Raw genomic sequence first — 21,237 nt, forward strand, 5'->3', positions numbered from 1 at the left:
AAAGTAAAACAGTTTATTTGAATCATATTTACAGCCAGAAGAAATCACACAATACAATAGTAAACATCTAGGCTTTGGCTGCCCAGAGTAAATAAAGGCAAGGATTTTTTCTATAAGGTGGAGTAGAATGAGTATATTATGAGTTATTCATTGATGAGACAGAAGTGGCATCACTTGGCCAATGGAGCAATAGCTGAAGCAGAGCAGGAAGGCTGATACTGGAGTTTGGAATGGACCAACCTGCACAGACTGAACACAATACATGCAAAACACAAATACATGCCCGCACATCAAGGGGTGTAACATAACAGAATTTTTAAAAAGAAATTATCAAATTAAAATGCAAAAATACACTTTATACATGAGTAAAACTTTTCTGGACAAGCAAATAAATCTGCAGATGTCTTTGTTCTGATTAAATGTACTTACTTCAATCTGTACAACACTTTTCACATTGTGACCAGCAATTTATTTCTCCCTATTATGAATTAGCTCATGGTTTTTCAAACCACTTGAAGAGGTAAAACTCTTCCAACAGTGTGAGCATTGATACAATCTGTCTCCTGTGTGAATGCGCTGGTGAGTTTTCAAATCATTAACATATTTGAAATTCTTCACACAATATGAGCACTGATATGCCCTTTATCCTGTGTGAATGCGTTGGTGAGTTTTTAAACCACTCAAACGTGTAAAACTCTTCCCACAGTGTGAGCACTGAAATGGCTTCACTCTAGTGTGAATGCGCTGGTGAGTTTTTAAAGCACTTGTATGTTTAAAGCTCTTCTGACAGTCTGAGCACTGATATGGCTTCTCTCCTGTGTGAATGCGTTCATGAACTTTTAAATCCTCTGTGTCTCTAAAGCCTTTTCCACAGTTTGAACATCAATAGGACTTTTCTCCTCTGTGTATACGTTCATGTTTTTTGAGATACCAACTGCAAACAAAACTCTTCCCACACTGTGAGCAATGATACGGCTTCTCTCCTGTGTGAATACTCTGGTGAACCTTTAAAGCGTTTGAATGTGCAAAACTCTCCTCACAATATGAGCACTGATACGGCCTCTCCCCTGTGTGAAGGCGTTGGTGAATTTTTAAGCCATTCAAACGTGTAAAACTCTTCCCACAGTGTGAGCACTGATATGGCTTCACTCTAGTGTGAATGCGCTGGTGAGTTTTTAAAGCACTTGAATGTGTAAAGCTCTTCTGACAGTCTGAGCAGTGATACGGCTTTTCTCCTGTGTGAATGCGTTGGTGCGTTTTTAAAGCACTTGATTTTGTAAAACTTTTCCCACAGTGTGAGCAATGATATGGCTTCTCTCCGGTGTGAATGCGTTCATGAACCTTTAAATCCTCTGAGTCTCTAAATCTCTTTTCACAGTTTGAACAGCAATAGGGCTTTTCTCCTCTGTGAATACGCTCATGTTTTTTGAGATACCAACTGCAAGCAAAACTCTTCTCACACTGTGAGCAATGATATGGCTTCTCTCCTGTGTGAATACTCTGGTGAACCTTTAAAGCGTTTGAATGTGTAAAACGCTTTCCACACTGTGAGCAATGATATGGCTTCTCTCCTGTGTGAATGATCTGGTGAACCTTTAAAGCGTTTGAATGTGCAAAACTCTTCCCACACTGTGAGCAGTCATATGGCTTTTCTCCTGTGTGAATGTGGTGATGTTTGTTTAGTTGACTTAGATTTGCAAAACTCTTTCCACATTGTGAACAGCAATATGGTTTCTCTCCTGTGTGAACACGCATATGTTGTTTGAGAATACTCAGAGAGGCACAACCCTTCCCACACTGTGAGCAGTAGTGAATTTTTCTCTTGCCCATTCTGCACAAATCCCTCTGTGGTGACTTATATTGTGAAGACAGGCAGACAATCACTTTTCACTCTGTAGCAGAAAATTAAAGGAGGCAAGTAAATAAACAGGGCAAAAACTTATGATTGAGATTAGTGCAATATAAAAGTTTCATACTATCAGGATTCTGGTAAACATACAACTCCTTCACAAAAAGAGCTCGCAACAAGAGTTTCAAGGCTATGTCCAGTTATTTATATGTTGCATGTTTTCTGGCCATTTACTGGCTCAACAGGTCTAATCTAACTTTGTTTTTAGCAATGTTTTCATATAACAGTACCATCCAATAACTGAATACATGCTGCAAAACTTGACCTGTCTAACCTCAGCATCAAGACCATTGTTGCAAATAAAATATTCAGAAGATAACATCATGCTTAATATTTCTTTAGAATTCAAGTTATTTCAACATTAAACAGTTGTTTATATTTATTGTAAATAAAGAAATACAGTTTCACAGGGAATGCATGTTTGGACTATGCTAAAGTTATTTGTTGAATGCAAAGTCACAGTAATGTATTTAATATTCATCTAAATTCAAATGCATTATTTTATTCATTTTTTTTTAAAAAAGGAAAACTTACCAAGTTGAAATGATCTTTTTAAATCCCAGTAATTTCACAGCAGTCTTCTGTGTGAAGACCTCAACTAAAATGAGAGAGTTTCTCCTTTAAGTATACCTGAGGACAAAGACACAGTTCAGCAACAGCCATTCACCGCCATTAGCCAACTATTACCTCATCACTAGTTGTGATCAATATATTGGTATAACATGCTACATTGTTTTATACATATATTTTTAAAGAAAGAAAACTTACCAAGTTCAATTGATCTTTTTAAAATCCCAGTAGTTTCACAGTAGTCTTCTGTGTGAGGACCTTAACTAAAATGACAGTGTCCTTTATGTACACCTGAGGACAAAGACACAGTTGAACAACAGCCATATCACAGCCATATCACAGCCATTAGCCAACTATTAGCACCTCATCATCTGAGTCTGGGGTGTGGCAACATCTAGAACAATCAGGTCATTTAAAATATGCAAAAGCTACACTATATTGCCAAAAGTATTCGCTCACCCATCCAAATAATCAGAATCAGGTGTTCCAATCACTTCCATGGCCACAGGTGTATAAAATCAAGCACCTAGGCATGCAGACTGTTTTTACAAACATTTGTGAAAGAATGGGTCGCTCTCAGGAGCTCAGTGAATAGGATGCCACCTGTGCAACAAATCCAGTAGTGAAATTTCCTTGCTCCTAAATATTCCACAGTCAACTGTCAGCTGTATTATAAGAATGTGGAAGTGTTTGGGAACGACAGCAACTCAGCCACGAAGTGGTAGGCCACGTAAACTGACGGAGCGGGGTCAGCGGATGCTGAGGCGCATAGTGCGAAGAGGTCGCCAACTTTCTGCAGAGTCAATCGCTACAGACCTCCAAACTTCATGTGGCCTTCAGATTAGCTCAAGAACAGTGCGCAGAGAGCTTCATGGAATGGGTTTCCATGGCCAAGCAGCTGCATCCAAGCCATACATCACCAAGTGCAATGCAAAGTGTCGGATGCAGTGGTGTAAAGCACGCCGCCACTGGACTCTAGAGCAGTGGAGATGCGTTCTCTGGAGTGACGAATCGCGCTTCTCCATCTGGCAATCTGATGGACGAGTCTGGGTTTGGCGGTTGCCAGGAGAACGGTACTTGTCTGACTGCATTGTGCCAAGTGTAAAGTTTGGTGGAGGGGGGATTATGGTGTGGGGTTGTTTTTCAGGAGCTGGGCTTGGCCCCTTAGTTCCAGTGAAAGGAACTCTGAATGCTTCAGCATACCAAGACATTTTGGACAATTCCATGCTCCCAACTTTGTGGGAACAGTTTGGAGCTGGCCCCTTCCTCTTCCAACATGACTGTGCACCAGTGCACAAAGCAAGGTCCATAAAGACATGGATGACAGAGTCTGGTGTGGATGAACTTGACTGGCCTGCACAGAGTCCTGACCTCAACCCGATAGAACACCTTTGGGATGAATTAGAGCGGAGACTGAGAGCCAGGCCTTTTCGTCCAACATCAGTGTGTGACCTCACAAATGCGCTTCTGGAAGAATGGTCAAAAATTCCCATAAACACACTCCTAAACCTTGTGGACAGCCTTCCCAGAAGAGTTGAAGCTGTTATAGCTGCAAAGGGTGGACCGACGTCATATTGAACCCTATGGATTAGGAATGGGATGTCACTTAAGTTCATATGCGAGTCAAGGCAGGTGAGCGAATACTTTTGGCAATATAGTGTATATGAAGAGCAAAATATTAGGAATCTAATATGTCACTCTAAATGTATTAGATTCATACTAATATTCTGCAAGCAATATCATTCACAAGCAAAGGCAAATGTGCAAATGCACTTAACATTGTGTTAAAATACAGAAGTGTTTGAGTAAAATTAGTACCAGTTGTGATCGATATATTGGTGTAACATGCTAGACTTGTCTCAATAATCTTCTAAAAAAAGTTTAAATGTCACATTAACCACATTTCAGTCCATTTGTCAAATAAATGTCATGCCATTTTTATAGGTATAAAAAAGTGACCTATAAATTTTGTTCTAAATGTACATTTCAATTTCACTGGGAATGAATCTTATTAAATAAATGCATTACATAAAATTAAGACAAATATAGTTATAGTTTCAAAGATAGACCATTTTATTCAGTGTATACACTCTCTAGCTGTACAGGCATTTTTATCTATTAGTGTAGATAAAGTTAATCAGCATACAAAAAATACATATTTTTAATTGCATGTCACATTGTGATTACATATTTATTTAAGCTATTTGTAAATTCATGAATATATTTCATTAAAAACAAACAAGAATGAAATCTTACCACATTGAAATGATCTTTTCTTTCTTTCTTTTCTTATTTATTTATTTATTTATTTATTTATTTATTTATTTATTTAATTAATTAATTTTTTTAAATCTGAGTAGTTTCATGGCATGTTTTGTGTGTGAGGAACTCAACTCTGTGTCAGAATCAGAATCAGAATCAGAAAAAGTTTTATTGCCAGGTAAAGCAAAGGGTCAGCCAAGAGCACGTTACAGTACTAGGAATTTGTCTTGGTGTCAGGTGCAAACATATACACAGATTTGAAATATCTGTACAAATGTACACAATTTTAGAAAAGAGCTAGAATAAGTTAAATAAATACTCTATAAAATGACTGGCATGAGAAGTAGTGCAATAGAATGTAAAAAGTGAAAGTGAATGTCCAAACATATACAGATGTGAGGTATGTACACAATCTAGAATGAGATAAGTATTGTGTACAAAAGTGTGAGTTTAAATGAACAGTAGTGCAATTTAGAAAGTGGAAGTGAGTGTCCGGGTTGGGGGGGTCATCTGGGGGTAAGTGAGGCATTGTTCAGCAGGCTGACTGCAGTGGGGAAGAAACTGTTCTTGTGGCCTAAGGTCCTGATGGACCGGAGCCTCTTGCCAGAGGGGAGGGACTGAAAAAGTTCATTTCCTGGATGAGAGAGGTCGGCTGCGATCTTGGCTGCATGTCTCCGGGTCCTGGAGAGGTACAGCTCCTGGAGAGATGGGAGACTGCAGCCGATCACCTTCTCAGCAGAGTGGATGACACGCTGAAGCTTGGCTGTAGCTGCAGCAAACCAGACTGTGATGGAGGATGTGAGGATAGATTCGATGATGGCAGTGTAGAAGTTCACCAGCATCTTCTCAGGGAGGAGAAACTCTTCAGCTGTTGCAGGAAATACATCCTCTGCTGAGGCTTCTTGGTGAGGGAGCTGATGTTCTGCTCCCACTTGAGCTCCTGGTTGATGGTGGTGCCCAGGAAGTTGAAGGACTTGACAGATGTCACCAGAGAATCATAAAGGATGACAGGGGGAGGGGGGCTGGGTCCTTCCTGAAATCCACTATCATCTCCACTGTCTTGAGAGAGTTGAGCTCCAGGTTGTTCATGCTGCACCATGACACCAGATGATCCATCTCACTCCTGTAGGCAGACTCATCCCCATCAGAGATGAGGCCGATGAAGGTGGTGTCATCAGCAAACTTCAGGAGTTTGACAGACTGGTGACCAGATGTGCAGCTGTTGGTATACAGGGAGAATAGCAGAGGAGAAAGGACACAGCCTTGGGGGGATCCAGTGCTTTTGTTCTGGCAGTCAGAGACATGCTTACCCAGCCTCACAAACTGCCATCTTTATGTCAGTAAGTCCATGATCCAACTGCACATGGAGTCAGGCACATTCAGTTGGGACAGCTTAACGTTTCAGATGTTTTTTGAGAGTTCAGACATTTAAACAGCCTATTCACATCTTCCTCGCTGATGGAGAGAGGTGTCAGGGGTGAGTGTGGGGGGTGGCGCTCATGTGTGGGTGATCCAGGTATGGAAGTGTAGGAGGGGGGGCTACTGCTGATCAATGGCTGGTGTGGGGAGGATTGGGGGAGGTCAGGTCTGTCCCATTATCTCTGAAAGGGGCAGTAATACTCATTCAGGTTGTTGGCCAGGTGCAGGTCGTTCACAGAGTGGGGGGCTCTAAGCTTGTAGTTGGTGATTGCCTTAAGCCCTTTCCAGACAGAGGCAGAGTCATTGGTTCGGAAATGCTGTTTCATTCTTTCACCATGCTCTGATTTAGCTCTTCTCATCTCCTCGCTAAATCTGTACTTAGCCTCCTTGTATTTTCTTTTGTCCCCACTTCTGAATGTGGTCTGGTCTCTTTCTCTGACCTAAGCTGTCTGAGTTTAGCTGTGAACCAGGGTTTGTCATTGTTATAACTCACCCTGGTGCATGATGGAATGACACTGTCCTCACAGAAGCTAATGTAGGACATCACAGTGTCTGTGTACTCATCCAGACTGTTGGTGGCAGATCTAAAAATGTCCCAGTCTGTACAATCCAAACACTCCTGTAGTTCCCCCACAGCCTCACTGGTCCACTTCTTTGATGTCCTCACAACAGGTTTGCAGAGTTTGAGTTTCTGCCTGTATGCAGGAATGTACCATGATGTGGTCGGAATGGCCAAGTGTAGCACGGGGAACAGCATGATAAGCACAGCTGATGGTGGTGTAGCAATGGTCCAGTATGTTCCCTTCTCTTGTCGGGCACTTAATAAACTATATTTGGGCAGTTCGTGGGAGAGATTACCTTTGTTAAAGTCTCCTAGGACAATAACCAAGGTGTCCGGGTTTGTCCTTTCCACACGTAGTATCTTGTCAGCCAGCATGCACTGCACTTCGTGCATATTGCCTTGCAGTGGGATGTAAACACCAACGAGAATGAATGAGAAGAACTCACGGGGCGAGTAAAAGGGCTTACAGTTAATGGTGAAGCCCCCCATGTCCGGGGAACAGAGTTGAGACAGTACTTTCACATCGTTGCACCAGCTGTTGTTAATATAGAAACAGATTCCACCACCTTTCGTTTTGCCGGAAAGCTCCATGTGTCTGTCCGCTCTAAAAAGATTAAATAGCGCAGAGTCCGGTATAAGATCACACAGCCATGTTTCCATGAAGCACAAAACACAAGACGTGGGAAAGTCTTTGTTTTTGTTCATCTCCAGGGTCAGCTCGTCCATTTTGTTGCAAAGTGAGCACACATTAGAGAGGAGGAGCGTGGTACGTAATCCGTGCCGGCGGAGACGCACGAGCACACCTGAGCGCTTCCCTCTTCTGCGGGGCTTCACTTTGTTACGTGTCTCCTTGATCAGAATAGCCAGTAAATCCATGGTAAAAGCCAGAAAACTCGGAAATAAGTCCACTGGGGTAGTAGCTCTGATGTTCATGAACCCTGGAATAGAAGCCATCAGAATTGTGGCAGAAAACTGAAAAATAACACAAACAAGAATAAATAGACCATACTGAAACACCGTGGATGCCATCTGCGGCGCCATCATGAGTTCATCATGTCATGAGTTCATGTCAATATCAAGCCGCTGGAAGATTTTGAAAACTCTTAACAATAGGTCTACACACACACTCTTTGGGTTAGTAATGAACGTCTGTAAACATTCCTGTGAAGTGAGAGAACTGAAAAAATGAGAAAAAATGTCTTTTGGAAAAAATATGTCCCTGGAAACCATTACAACTATTACTTAACACACATTTAAGTTAAATGCAACATATGTAACTACTGTGATGTTTTCTTTTTCTGAACATATTTAAAATGATAAATGTTAGAATTTTTGGGTTCACTCTGAGAAGAAGGTTGAGCCATGCTGCTGTTGCTACTTCTGCTGATCAGGGAATATATTGTCAAAGAACCACTCAGAGACAGATATTAAATAGATATTAAATTTTTATTTTTTTGGGCCAGCCAACCAGTTTTACTTTCTGAATCTCTGATTGACAAAAATAAGCCGTAAGGTCAGTCATGCCGAAGGCAATTCAGTCTAAACTTACCGCTAGCCATAAAACTAAATAGGCTAATGCCAACTCTCCTTCTGTGGCTAGCAAATTATCATGCTCTGATCCTACTCACTCAGTGGAGATGTCACTGGCTATGTGCAAAGAACTTCGTAAAGAGATGTCAGAGCAGTGTTGTATAAAGTACCCGAAAGCCACACTTCAGTAAAAGTACAGGTATTTTATTAGAAAATGATTCAAGTAAAAGGTAAAGTCAACCATTATAATTCTACTTGAGTAAGAAAAAGCAAGACTGTAATAATTTGGAGAATTATGATTTTTATTCTGTATTGCTTTCTTTCTTAAACTTCTCAATAAATGCACCACCAAAAAATAAGTCTTGCATGAACTGTATTGTAATGAACTGTACAGTATCAGTGTTTCCATACATGTGCACTTGTAACTAAGGCCATGTCCACTCGTAGCAGGGTATTTTTAAGAAGGGAGAATTTTGGACTTTAGTTCACATGCAAATGCAGTTTGAGATCGTTGAAAATGGAGCTTTTGGAAAACTCCTTCTAAAGTAAAGATTTTCCAAAACTCCGTTTTCAGTGGTGTTGTGTGGACAGGGGAAACGGAGATTTTGACGAATTGACATCATTGTCTGTGTGCCGGTCTCCTTGATTTGCCGTCAGCTTTGTTTATGAAGATATTTTGTGTAATAGCAGACTCATGTAAACTACTGACTGTGTTAACATTACATTCATGAACAGAGGGGCCGGAATGTAATACGAAGCTCACTGCTGCTGCATACAAAACTCTGACAACACACACAGCGGTGGCGGTTTTGGCCAAGACCCGTTCGGACTTCTATATTCTATAATAAAATTTTCGCATGTCAAGGGCTTCGCTTTCCCACGACGCGCCATTGTTGTTAAACTAAATGGTTGTTAATAATAAAGTTTTGTCTAGGCTTCTGATTGGCTAGGCATGCTCCTGACAGCACTTAACAGGGCATTTTGCGTTTTCATGTGGACAAAGATATTTTTAACACATAGGTCATGTGGACAGAATTTTCTAACCACAAACTTCCTTTACCGCAAATTTAGATGCAGGTTTTTTTTGTAGTAAGTAACGGAAATGCCAAACAGAAAATGCATCGGAGTAAAAGTATAGAATTTGTTTCAAAAGAGTAGTGAAGTAAAAGTTGACAGAAATATAAAAACTCAAGTAAAGTACAAAAACTCTCAAAAAATACTTAAGTACTGTAATGAAGTAATTTTACTTTGTTACTTTACACCACTGGGTCAGAGGCCATTCTTCACGGCATTAACATGGCTCAGTGCTTTCGAGGTGAAATTTCAAATCTTTTGACCTCACAAGCTGACTTGGAGACTCGGGTAGTCACTCACGAGCAAGCTGTCAGTGACCATGAAATGTGTGGACGAGGAGACAGCCATGGACAGAGCCACTTGGGGACTTTCACACCATCACAGATCTGCCATTTCATCTGTCAGCCCGTGACAGCAAAGAACTAGTGTTTATAATGACCTTAGAAACTACAATGACCTAATAGTTCCTCATGGGTCATTGATTGCTGTTGTAGAAAGGACATTAATCAGCTACAGCTACATTATTTTCTGTTTAGTGTCACCCAAATGAGGATGGGTTCCCTTCTGAGCCTGGTTCCTCTCAAGGTTTCTTCCTTTCCATCCCAGGGAGTTTTTCCTTGCCACCATTGCCACAGGCTTGCTCATTAGGGATAAAATAGTCTAATTAAAGAATTTAATAATTTATTCTTATTTCTAGTTAATTAGTTATTTTTTATTTTTTATTTTTTTTATTATTATTTTTCATTTTCCTATTCCCATTTTCCTTTACTTTTGTAAAGCTGCTTTGAGACAATGTTCATTGTAAAAGGCGCTATACAAAATAAATTGAATTGAATTGAATTGAAATGCAGATTCAACTATTGGAAAATAAGTGTTCTGACCTGACCAACGCTAACAAGCAACTGCAAGCTAAAGTTTATTACTTGGAGGCTCGCTCCCGCAGAAACAACATCAAAATTGTGGGCATACCGGAAGGAGAAGTTGATTTCCAAACTGTTCTCAGCAGAACACTTCCCAAAGCCTGTGTCTATTGACCATGCTCACCACTCGCTCCAACCAAAGCCTGCTCCGGGCACAAATCCACGCACTATCATGGCATGTATTCACCATTATCAACAGAGGGAACTGATTCTTCGCCTCGGCAGACAACAACCTCTGGAATATAAAGGGAAGTGAATTTTCAAATAATACGAATATACAAACGAGGTATTGATGCAACGTTGTGCTTTTTGTGATGTGCTACGAGTCCTTTGAGATGCAGGTGTCAAACACAGCCTACAGTACCCAGCTAAACTTTACATCCATCACCTGAATGGAGAACCCACCATCTTTTCAGATCCAAAAGAAGCAATACGGTTTGTGGAAGCGAATTTTTCTCGTTCAGACGTTGACAAATAATTTTCTTATTCATGGCAAGTAAGAACTGGTTGTGTCAAGTAAATACCTTTGTTGAACTGGTCCAATTTATGATAAAGAAGAGAGTCTTCAGTTGAGTGCAATTTTGTAATATGTATAGGCTTTACATTGATGTTTTCTAATCTACAGCCATAATTTGTGTACATCACTAAAGAAGCATCAACATTTTTTTTACATTGTTTTATATCAATATGATAATTGCTTTCTTTCAGACTGTAATTTATATTACACTCCCATTATTACCATTATTACTTTTTATTGGTATGTGTATAATTTCTCATATTCATCTTTGTGGAGAGGTCTGTTTTATTGGTGTTTAAGGTAGTTTTTGCAGTTACTGTTCCTAAGTTTTGTAGTTTTGTAGCAATCGCCCAGCACCTCCTTCTGTTTTGATGAAAAGATTTGTTATTGTTGGTATATGTTGTCTTTGTCACAGAGTTTTTATTTGTATTTTTATTTATTTTCATTTTCCTTCCCTCTTTAGTTGCGTAACGCTGCCAGGTTATCACCATCATTGTAGGCATGCACTGGATGTAATTTCTTGTCTATCTCTTTTAAATGAACAGGTCTCAACAAGGTGTTAGAGTGGGCAGTTATTATCTCACTCTGGTTTCCTAGAATGTCAGGGGATTGGGTCATGCTATTAAGAGGGGCAAGGTTTTTAAACATCATCATCATCATCATCATCATTGTCTCCTGCTTATCCGTAGCCGGGTCGCAGGGGCAGCAGTCTAAGCAGGGATGCCCAGACTTCCCTCTCCCTAGCCACTTCCCCCAGCATGTCCAGGGGAATTCCTAGGCATTCCCAGGTCAGCCGAGAAACATAGGCCCTCCAGTGTGTCCTGGGTCTTCCCTGGGGTCTCTTCCCAGTGGGGCATGCCCAGAACACCTCCCCTGGGAGACGTCCAGGAGGCATCCAAAACAGATGCCCAAGCCACCTCAACTGGCTCCTTTCGATGTAGAGGAGCAGCAGCTCTACTCCGAGCTCCCCCCAGGTGACAGAGCTCCTTATCCTATCTCTAAGGAAACACCCCGCCACCTTACGAAGGAAACTCATTTTGGCCGCCTGTATCCGGGATCTTGTCCTTTCGGTCATGACCCAAAGCTCATGACCATAAGTAAGAGTAGGAACGTAGATTGCCTTTCGGCTCAGTTCCTTCTTCACCACAACAGACCAGTACATAGACCGCATTGCTGCTGCCGCTGCACCAATCTGTCTGTCAATCTCAGGCTTCCCTCACTTGTAAACAAAACCCCGAGATACTTAAACTCCTCCACTTGAGGGAGGAACACCCCTCCAACCTGGAGGGAACAAACCACCTTTTTCCAGTTGAGAACCATGGCCACAGATTTGGAGGTGCTGATCCTCATCCCAGCCGCTTCACACTCAGCTGCGAACTGCCCCACCGCATGCTGTAAGTCCTGGCTCGAAGGAGCCAACAGGACAACATCATCTGCAAAAAGCAGAGATGAAACCCTATGGTCCCCAAACCGGACTCCCTCCACCACCTGGCTGCGCCTAAAAATTCTGTCCATAAAAATAATGAACAGAACCGGTGACAAAGGACAGCCCTGCTGGAGTCCAATGTGCACTGGGAACAGATCTGACTTACAGCTGGCAATGCAAACCAAGCTCCTGCTCTGGTCATACAGAGTATGGAGGAAAACCGCATTGTTCCTCCTGAATCCGAGGTTCGACTAAAGGTCGGACTCTCCTCTCCAGTACCCTGGAATAGACTTTCCCTGGGAGGCTGAGGAGTGTGATCCCCCTATAGTTGGAACACACCCTCCGATCCCCCTTCTTAAAAAGAGGGACCACCACCCCGGTCGCCCAGTCCAGAGGCACTGTCCCTGACTGCCACGCTATGTTGCAGAGACGTGTCAGCCAAGACAGCCCCACAACATCCAGAGACTTAAGGTACTCAAGGTGAATCTCATCCACTCCTGGCACCTTGCCACCAAGGAGCTGCTGGACTACCTCAGTGACTTCAGCTTGGGTAAAGGATGAATCTACCTCTGAGTCCTCAGCCTCTGCTTCCTCTACGGAAGGCGTGTCAGTAGGCTTGAGGAGATCCTTGAAGTATTCCTTCCACCTTCCGACAATATCCCCAGTCAAGGTCAGCAACTCTCCATCCGCACCGTAAACAGTGTTGGCAGAGAGCTGCTTACCCCTTCTGAGCCGACTGACAGTCCTTCTCCATGGCCTCATTGAACTCCTCCCAGACCCGAGTTTTTGCTTCTACAACCATCCGGGCTGCAGCTCACTTGGCCTGCCGGTACTCATCAGCTGCCTCCAGGGTCCCACGAGCCAACCAGACTCGATAGGACTCTTTCTTCAGCTTGACTGCATCCCTTACTTCCAGCATCCACCACTGGGTTTGGGGATTGCCGCCATGACAGGCACCAGAGACCTTATGGCCACAGCTCCTGATAGCTGCGTCAACAATGGAGGAGACTACAGTACTTAGACTCTTCACCCGTGTGTCCAAGACATATGGCCCAAATTTTGATGACCCATTATTTTTTAAAAAGGTGTTTAATGTACTTCCTGATGACAAGAAAACAAACATTATAATTGGGGGGGGACTTTAATTGTGTTTTGGATCACTATTTACAGATTGTCCTCTTGTCCCCCACCCAATATTACATCACCTCAAATTTTAAATAACTTTATCAAATCTAGGAACCTTGTTGACATCTGGAGACTTCAACATCCCACAGATAAAGAATACTCTTATTATTCTCATGTTCATAGGTCCCACAGTAGAACTGACTACTTTCAGGTGGATTCTAATTTAATTCAAAGTGTGAACAACACCAAATATCACTGTATGCTTATCTCCGATCATAGTCCTTTACTAATGACCATTGACTTTACCCTTCCCAAACAAAATTACTCATGGCGTTTTTTAACCCCTTGTTATTAGCTGACAATAAGTTTTATGTAAGCATAGCAGTAAAAATAAGGGAGTTTATTGAAATAAATGACACAGGTGAGGTCTCAGATTCAATCATTTTGGAAACACTTAAGGTGGTAATGCATGGTCATATCATTTCCTATGAATCTTCTGTTAGAAATGAAAGGGACAAGCATCTAATAGAAATTGAAAGCATCCTTTCCATGCTTGAATCAGCATAACAAATTTAAAATTCCCCATTGGAGTTTAATGAAATTGTGAAGCTTAAATACAAATATAACTACATTTTAGGACATCAGGTTAATAATTCACTTCTTAAACTGAAACAAAAGCAATTTGAATTAGGAGACAACCAGAGCAGCTGTTAGCACAACAACTTAAAAGCTCTCAAGCAACTAAGTCAATTTATAGAATTAAATCAAATTCAGGTGTTATGCTTACCAACCCTAAGCACATCAACAACAGGTTCAGAGAGTTCTATAAGGACCTCTATTCCTCTAAATGTAATGTCACATAATTTGACCAAGATACCTTTTTTGACTCTGTGGATAATCCAAAGCTCAGCGATTCAGCTAGAGAAGAACTGGACTCTGATTTTACAAAGGAAGAACTACTTTCCATCATTAAATCATTTCCCTCTGGGAAGGCCCCAGGGCCTGTTGGATTTTCTAGCGAATATTATGAAGCATTTTCAGATTTATTAACTCCACTATTACTCAGAATGCATTCAGCAGAAGAGAAGACATTACCTAAAACTCTGTATGAGGCCAGTCTGTCTCTTACTGAAAAAAGGGAAGGGAAAGAAGACAGGGACCCTGCCAGTTACAGGCCAATTGCTCTTCAAAATGCTGATAGAAAAGTTATTACAAAGGTGCTGGCAAACAGATTAAGTAAACCTCACATCTATTATTCACCATGATCAGACTGAGTTCATCCCAGGAAGGTTTTCCTTTTTTAATGTTAGATGACTTCTCAATACAATATATGCAGATCATGGCAAGACTAATCAAACAGCTATTACATCCTTATTTGCTCAGAAGGCTTTTGATCAGATAGAATGGCCGTATATGCTCAAGTCTTTGCCGCATTTTGGTGTTGGTGATTTATTCATCTCTTGGGTAAAAATCATCTATAACAGTCCATCACTGTCGTCATACATCATACCACTGTCAGGTATCTATAGCCCAGGTGTCCTCAAACATACATCATTTAGGATAGTTAGTAATCAGATCACTTACCTAGGCTTATAAGTTCCTAAAAAACCCAAATTAATATATAAACTATTTTTTTTAGAATTTATATCAAGGTTAAAGCACAATATAGATTGCTGAAAAATTATCCCATTATCTATGATATATGTATCTGTATATGTATATATCTATGATATGGCCATATATCTATGATTATCTATGATATCTATTTATATCATATATATATATTTATTATTATCTATGATATCTAAAATTCACCTGCAAAAGCCCAAATCTCAAGGTGGGCTCAGCCTTTCAGTGTCGAGACAGTACTATTGGGTGTCTAATGCAAGAACATTAATGTATTGGAACACCTGCAGCACAATGGATCATACCCCTGATTCCCCTTTAAGGGTAAAAATGGAGGCTAAATTAATAGGTGGCTCTTCCTTACAGGCCTTGCTGTTTTCTAAGATGGGTAAACCTAACACCCTTGCTAACCTAAGTTACATAACAAGAAACTACATCAGAATTCTCAATCAGATTAAGAGCTCAATATAGCCAAGACTTCTGTAAGAACCCCTATTTGTTTTAATCATTCTTTCCAGCCACCATGGTCAGGCAAATGCTATGAGGCCTGGAGTAAGAATGGACTAACAACCATGCAAGATTTTTATATGAATGGTAGATTTGCTTCAACTTCAAAATTTTCCGCTATTTACAAGTAATGCATTATGTCAGAGATTAAATAAAAAACTTTAAAAATATACCAATACAACATCCTTTTATTGATGTTTTGGTGCCTCCCCCTGACTCCAGACAGCTGGTCTCACTGTTTGCATCTGTTTTCATCCGTCATGTTAAAACATCTACTGATCATCTGATCATCAAAGTTGTACACCGTCTTCATTATTCCAAATCTAAATTGCACAAGTTTTATCAATCTGTTTCAACTCAATGTGACAGGTGTAACATTTCAGAGGGTACCTTGTCACACACTTTCTGGCATTGTCATAAACTTGCAGGATATTGGTCAGACATTTTTTCTTGGTTTTCCAAAGCATACGGCAAAGACATTAGTCCCCATGCTGAATTAGCAATCTTTCGTTGTTCAGAATTCACGCTGCATCTACCTAAAGCCTTACAGAAAACTCTGATGCTCGGTATGAACACTGCCAAGGGACTAATTTTAACAGACTGGAAATCTCACTCTCAACCATCTTTTCAAAGGTGGATTTTGGAAATGGTGTCTATTGTCTGGATGGAAAAATTAAGGTATACACGATCCTCTTGTATCTTCTTGTATCATTAAATAAAAAAATATACAACCAAGCAAAATTACAAAGAATACATTACAATGGATAATGTAAAGTAAAACAGTTTATTTAACTTTTACAATAGTAAACATCTAGGCTTTGGCTGCCCAGAGTAAATAGTGACAATGAGATGAGAGTGGAATGAGTATATGATATGACTGATATGGCTTCTCTCTAGTGTGAATGCGTTGGTGCGTTTTTAAAGAACTTGAATGTGTAAAGCTCTTCTGACAGTCTGAGCATTGATAAGGCTTTTCTCCTGTGTGAGTGTGTTGGTGCGATTTTAAAGCACTTGAATTTGTAAAACTTTTCCCACAGTGTGAGCAATGATATGGCTTCTCTCCTGTGTGAATGCTCTGGTGAACTTTTAAAGCGTTTGAATGTGCAAAACTCTTCCCACACTGTGAGCAGTGATATGGCTTCTCTCCTGTGTGAATGGGTTGGTGAACCTTTAAAGTGTTTGAATGTGTAAAACTCTTCCCACACTGTGAGCAGTCATATGGCTTTTCTCCTGTGTGAATGTGGTGATGTTTATTTAGTTGACTTAGATTTGCAAAACTCTTTCCACATTGTGAACAGCAATATGGTTTCTCTCCTGTGTGAATGCACATATGTTGATTGAGAATACTCGGCCAGGCATAACCCTTCCCACACTGTGAGCAGTAGTGAATTTTTCCCTTGCCCATTCTGTACAAATCCCTCTGTGGTGACTTATACTGTGAAGACAGGCAGATAATCACTGTTCACTCTGTAGCAGAAAATGAAAAGAAGTAAATAAACAGGGTTACAACTTATGCTGAAGAGATTAGTGCAATATAAAAGCTTCATACTATCAGCATTCAGGTAAACATACTGCTCCTAAAAAAAAATAGAGCTCCTAACAAGAGTTATGGAGAAGAGGTTCAACGTTATGTCCGGTTATTTATATGTTGCATGTTTTCTGGCAGTTTACTGACTTGACAGGTCTAATCTAACTTTGTTTCTTTTAACAATATTATGCAATATATAATTATGTTTTCATATAACAGTACCATCCAACAACTGAATACATGCTGCCAAACTTAATATATGACCCGTATAACCTCAGCATCAAGACCATTGTTGCAAATAAAATATTCAAAAGATAACATCATGCTTAATATTTCGAATATTAATATATCGAATGCAAAGTCACAGTAATGTATTGAGTATTTACCTAAATTCAGATACATTGTTTTATACATATATTTTTAAAGAAAGAAAACTTACCAAGTTCAATTGATCTTTTTTAAATCCCTGTAATTTCACAGCAGTCTTCTGTGTGAGGACCTTAACTAAAATGACAGTGTCTCCTTTATGTACACCTGAGGACAAAGACACAGTCCAACAACAGCCATATCATAGCCATTAGCCAACTATTATCACCTCATCATCTGAGTCTGGGGTGTGGCAACATCTAGAACAATCAGGTTGATTAAAATATGCAAAAGCCATATGAAGAGCAAAATATTAGGAATCTAATATGTGACTCTAAATGTATTAGATGCATACTAATATTCTGCTACAATGCTGTTTTGTATTTTATGAAATGGAACAGGATTATAAGAAAACATTATACTATTAATATATATATATTACTAGTAACCCTAATACACAACACATATTTGTATACACAAGACAATACAGCCAACTACATTAACCACATTTTGGTCTATTTATCAAATAAATGTCATGCCATTTTTATAGGTATAAAAAAGTGAGCTATAAATTTAGTCCTAAATGTACATTTCAATTTCACTAGGAATAAATCTTATTAAATAAATGCATTACATAAAATAAAGCTAAATATAGTTATAGTTTCAAAGACAGACCATTTTATTCAGTGTATACAGTCTCTAGCTATACAGGCATTTTTATCTATTAGTGTAGATAAAGTTAATCAGCATACAAGAAATACAGATTTTCAATAAATTTATTTATAATAAATATAAATATAAAAATATAAATATTTGAATACAAATATAAATATTTGTAAATTCATGAATTTATTTCATTAAAAACAAACCAAGAATGAAATCTTACCACACTGAAATCATCTTTTCTTTCTTTCTTTCTTTCTTTCTTTCTTTCTTTCTTTCTTTCTTTCTTTCTTTCTTTAAATCAGAGTAGTTTCATGGCAGTCTTGTGTGTGAGGAACTCAACTATATGTCAATATAAGGCCGTCGGAAGATTCTGAAAACTCTTAAAAATAGGTCTACACACACAGTTTATGTTAGTAATGAAGGTCTGCGAATGTCCCTGCAAAGTGAGAGAACTCTGAAAGTGTAGAAAAAATGTCCTTCAGAAAAAAATATGTCCCTAGGAACTGTTACAATGATTTTGTCACACATATTTAAGATGATTTAAGTTCTGGTTCACTCAGAGAATAAGGCTGAGCTGTGCTGCTGCTGCTACTTCTGCTGATATCAGGAAATATTTTGCCAAATAACCACTCAGAGACAGAGATTAAATAAAAAAAACTTCTTAAAATTTACTGAGATTAACAGGGAGTATATACTCCTCACAAAAAGTAAAGGAACACTTTGAAATCCACATCAGATCTCAATGTGGAAAAATATTATGCTGGATATTTATACTGATATGGACTGGGTAATGTGTTATGCATGTTTGGACTATGTTAAAGTTAATTGTCGAATGCAAAGTCACAGTAATTTATTAGTATTTATCTAAATTCAAAACTTACCAAGTTGAAATGTTGAAATCCCAGTAATTTCATCGTCGTCTTCTGTGTGAGGACATCAACAAAAATTGTTAGTGTCTCCTTTAAGTACACCTGAGGACAAAGACACAGTCCAACAACAGCCATTCACAGCAGTTAGTCAACTATTACCACCTCAGGCTTTACCCCTGTGTGAATGCACTGGTGAATTTTTAAAATCATTTTAATGTCTAAAATTCTTCCCACAGTGTGAGCAATTATGTGGCTTATCTTCTGTGTGAAAGAGTTGGTGTCTTTTTTAAAAACATGCAAAATTCTTCCCACAGTGTAAGCATCTGTTTTTTTAGAATACTCTGCTTGGCAAAACCATTCCACACTGTGACCAGTAGTGAATTCTGCCCCTGCCTATTCTGCACAAATCCCTCTGTGGTGATTTATAGTATAGTCTAAAGAAGAACAGTATACAAAACAAAAATCTTATATTACTGGACTATCAGTATCAACAAGAGTTATGGACAAGAGTTTCAAGTCTGGTCATTTATGTGCTGCTTCTGGCTCCACATTTTGTTTTGTTTAGCGATACTATGCAAAGTACATTATGTTTCCTTATTATAGTACCAAAAAAAACAACAGTTTCTTAAAGTTCTTAAACAGTAAAATATACACTGAACAAAATTGACAAAATTATAAATGCAACACTTTTGTTTTTGCCCCCATTTTTCATGAGCTGAACTCAAAGATCTAAGACACTAAAGATCTATGTACACAAAAGGCCTATTTCTCTCAAATATTGTTCACAAATCTGTCTAAATCTGTGTTAGTGAGCACTTCTCCTTTGCCGAGGTAATTCATCCACCTCACAGGTGTGGCATATCAAGATGCTGATTAGATAGCATGATTATTGCACAGGTGTGCCTTAGGCTGGACACAATAAAAGGCCACTCTAAAATGTGCAGTTTTATCACACAGCACAGATGTCGCAAGTTTTGAGGGAGCGTGCAATTGGAGTGATGACTGCAGGAACGTCCACCAGAGCTGTTGCCCGTGAATTGAATGTTCATTTCTCTACCATAAGCCGTCTCCAAAGGTGTTTCAGAGAATTTGGCAGTACATCCAACCGGCCTCACAACCGCAGACCACGTGTAACCACACCAGCCCAGGACCTCCACATCCAGCATCTTCACCTCCAAGATCGTCTGAGACCAGCCACCCGGACAGCTGCTGCAACAATCAGTTTGCATAACCAAAGAATTTCTGCACAAACTGTCAGAAACCATCTCAGGGAAGCTCATCTGCATGCTTGTCATCCTCATCGGGGTCTCGACCTGACTGCAGTTCGTCGTAGTAACCAACTTGAGTGGGCAAATGCTCACATTCGATGGCTTCTGGCACTTTGGAGAGGTGTTCTCTTCACGGATGAATCACGGTTTTCACTGTACAGGGCAGATGGCAGACAGCGTGTATGGCGTCATGTGGGTGAGCGGTTTGCTGATGTCAACGTTGTGGATCGAGTGGCCCATGGTGGCGGTGGGGTTATGGTATGTTATGGACAACGAACACAGGTGCATTTTATTGATGGCATTTTGAATGCACAGAGATACCGTGACAACCGTGTTGTGCCATTCATCCACGACCATCACCTCATGTTGCAGCATGATAATGCACAGCCCCATGTTGCAGGGATCTGTACACAATTCCTGGAAGCTGAAAACATCCCAGTTCTTGCATAGCCAGCATACTCACCGGACATGTCACCCATTGAGCATGTTTGGGATGCTCTGGATCAGCGTATACGACAGCGTGTTCCAGTTCCTGCCAATATCCAGCAACTTCGCACAGCCATTGAAGAGGAGTGGACCAACATTCCACAGGCCACAATCAACAACCTGATCAACTCTATGCAAAGGAAATGTGTTGCACTGCATGGGGCAAATGGTGGTCACACCAGATACTGACTAGTTTTCGGATACTGACTAGTTTTGGCCATTAGCCAACTATTACCATCACATCATCTAAGTTTGAGGTGTGGCAGGTGGACAATGTTCAATGTTGGCAATGTTAGGCCAAATATAGTCTCAAAAACAAGACGACTGTTAATACAAAGAATTTATATCTTGGTAATAACAGGAAAGAAATGTCTGAGGCATTGAAACAAAAGTAATGAGGTGACAGCATTGTCATAAGACAAGAGTGTGCCAATACATTCATAATGTATCAATGCCCTCTTAGATCCTAATGTGACCTGTGCATGCGAAGTTATGACATGAGCAATTCTATTAAATCAAAGTATTGGCACCTTTGCAATCCTGATACCTGTTAAAATATCTTTCAATACCATATCAGGCATGTGTCTTAATGCTAGTTTTCAATATG

General features: G+C 39.9%; 1 protein-coding gene across 1 annotated transcript; it reads right to left on the minus strand.

The window, feature by feature from the left end:
• Positions 1-882: 882 nt before the first annotated feature.
• Positions 883-16,895, minus strand: LOC131351411 (zinc finger protein 135-like). Its single transcript, XM_058386852.1, has 3 exons — positions 16,459-16,895; positions 3,304-3,313; positions 883-1,771 (listed from the first exon to the last, which is right to left on the minus strand). Exons 1-3 carry the CDS (start codon positions 16,850-16,852, stop codon positions 883-885), a joined length of 1,293 nt encoding a protein of 430 aa, XP_058242835.1. The 5' UTR covers positions 16,853-16,895.
• Between the last annotated feature and the right edge of the window lie 4,342 nt (positions 16,896-21,237).

This window comes from Hemibagrus wyckioides, linkage group LG03, assembly GCF_019097595.1.
Source record: "Hemibagrus wyckioides isolate EC202008001 linkage group LG03, SWU_Hwy_1.0, whole genome shotgun sequence".
NCBI classification, from domain to species: Eukaryota; Metazoa; Chordata; class Actinopteri; order Siluriformes; family Bagridae; genus Hemibagrus; species Hemibagrus wyckioides.

Coding starts and splice junctions, on each gene's coding strand:
- LOC131351411 (XM_058386852.1), bottom strand. CDS start 16,852: ATGGGCAAGGGAAAAATTCACTACTGCTCACAGTGTGGGAAGGGTTAT.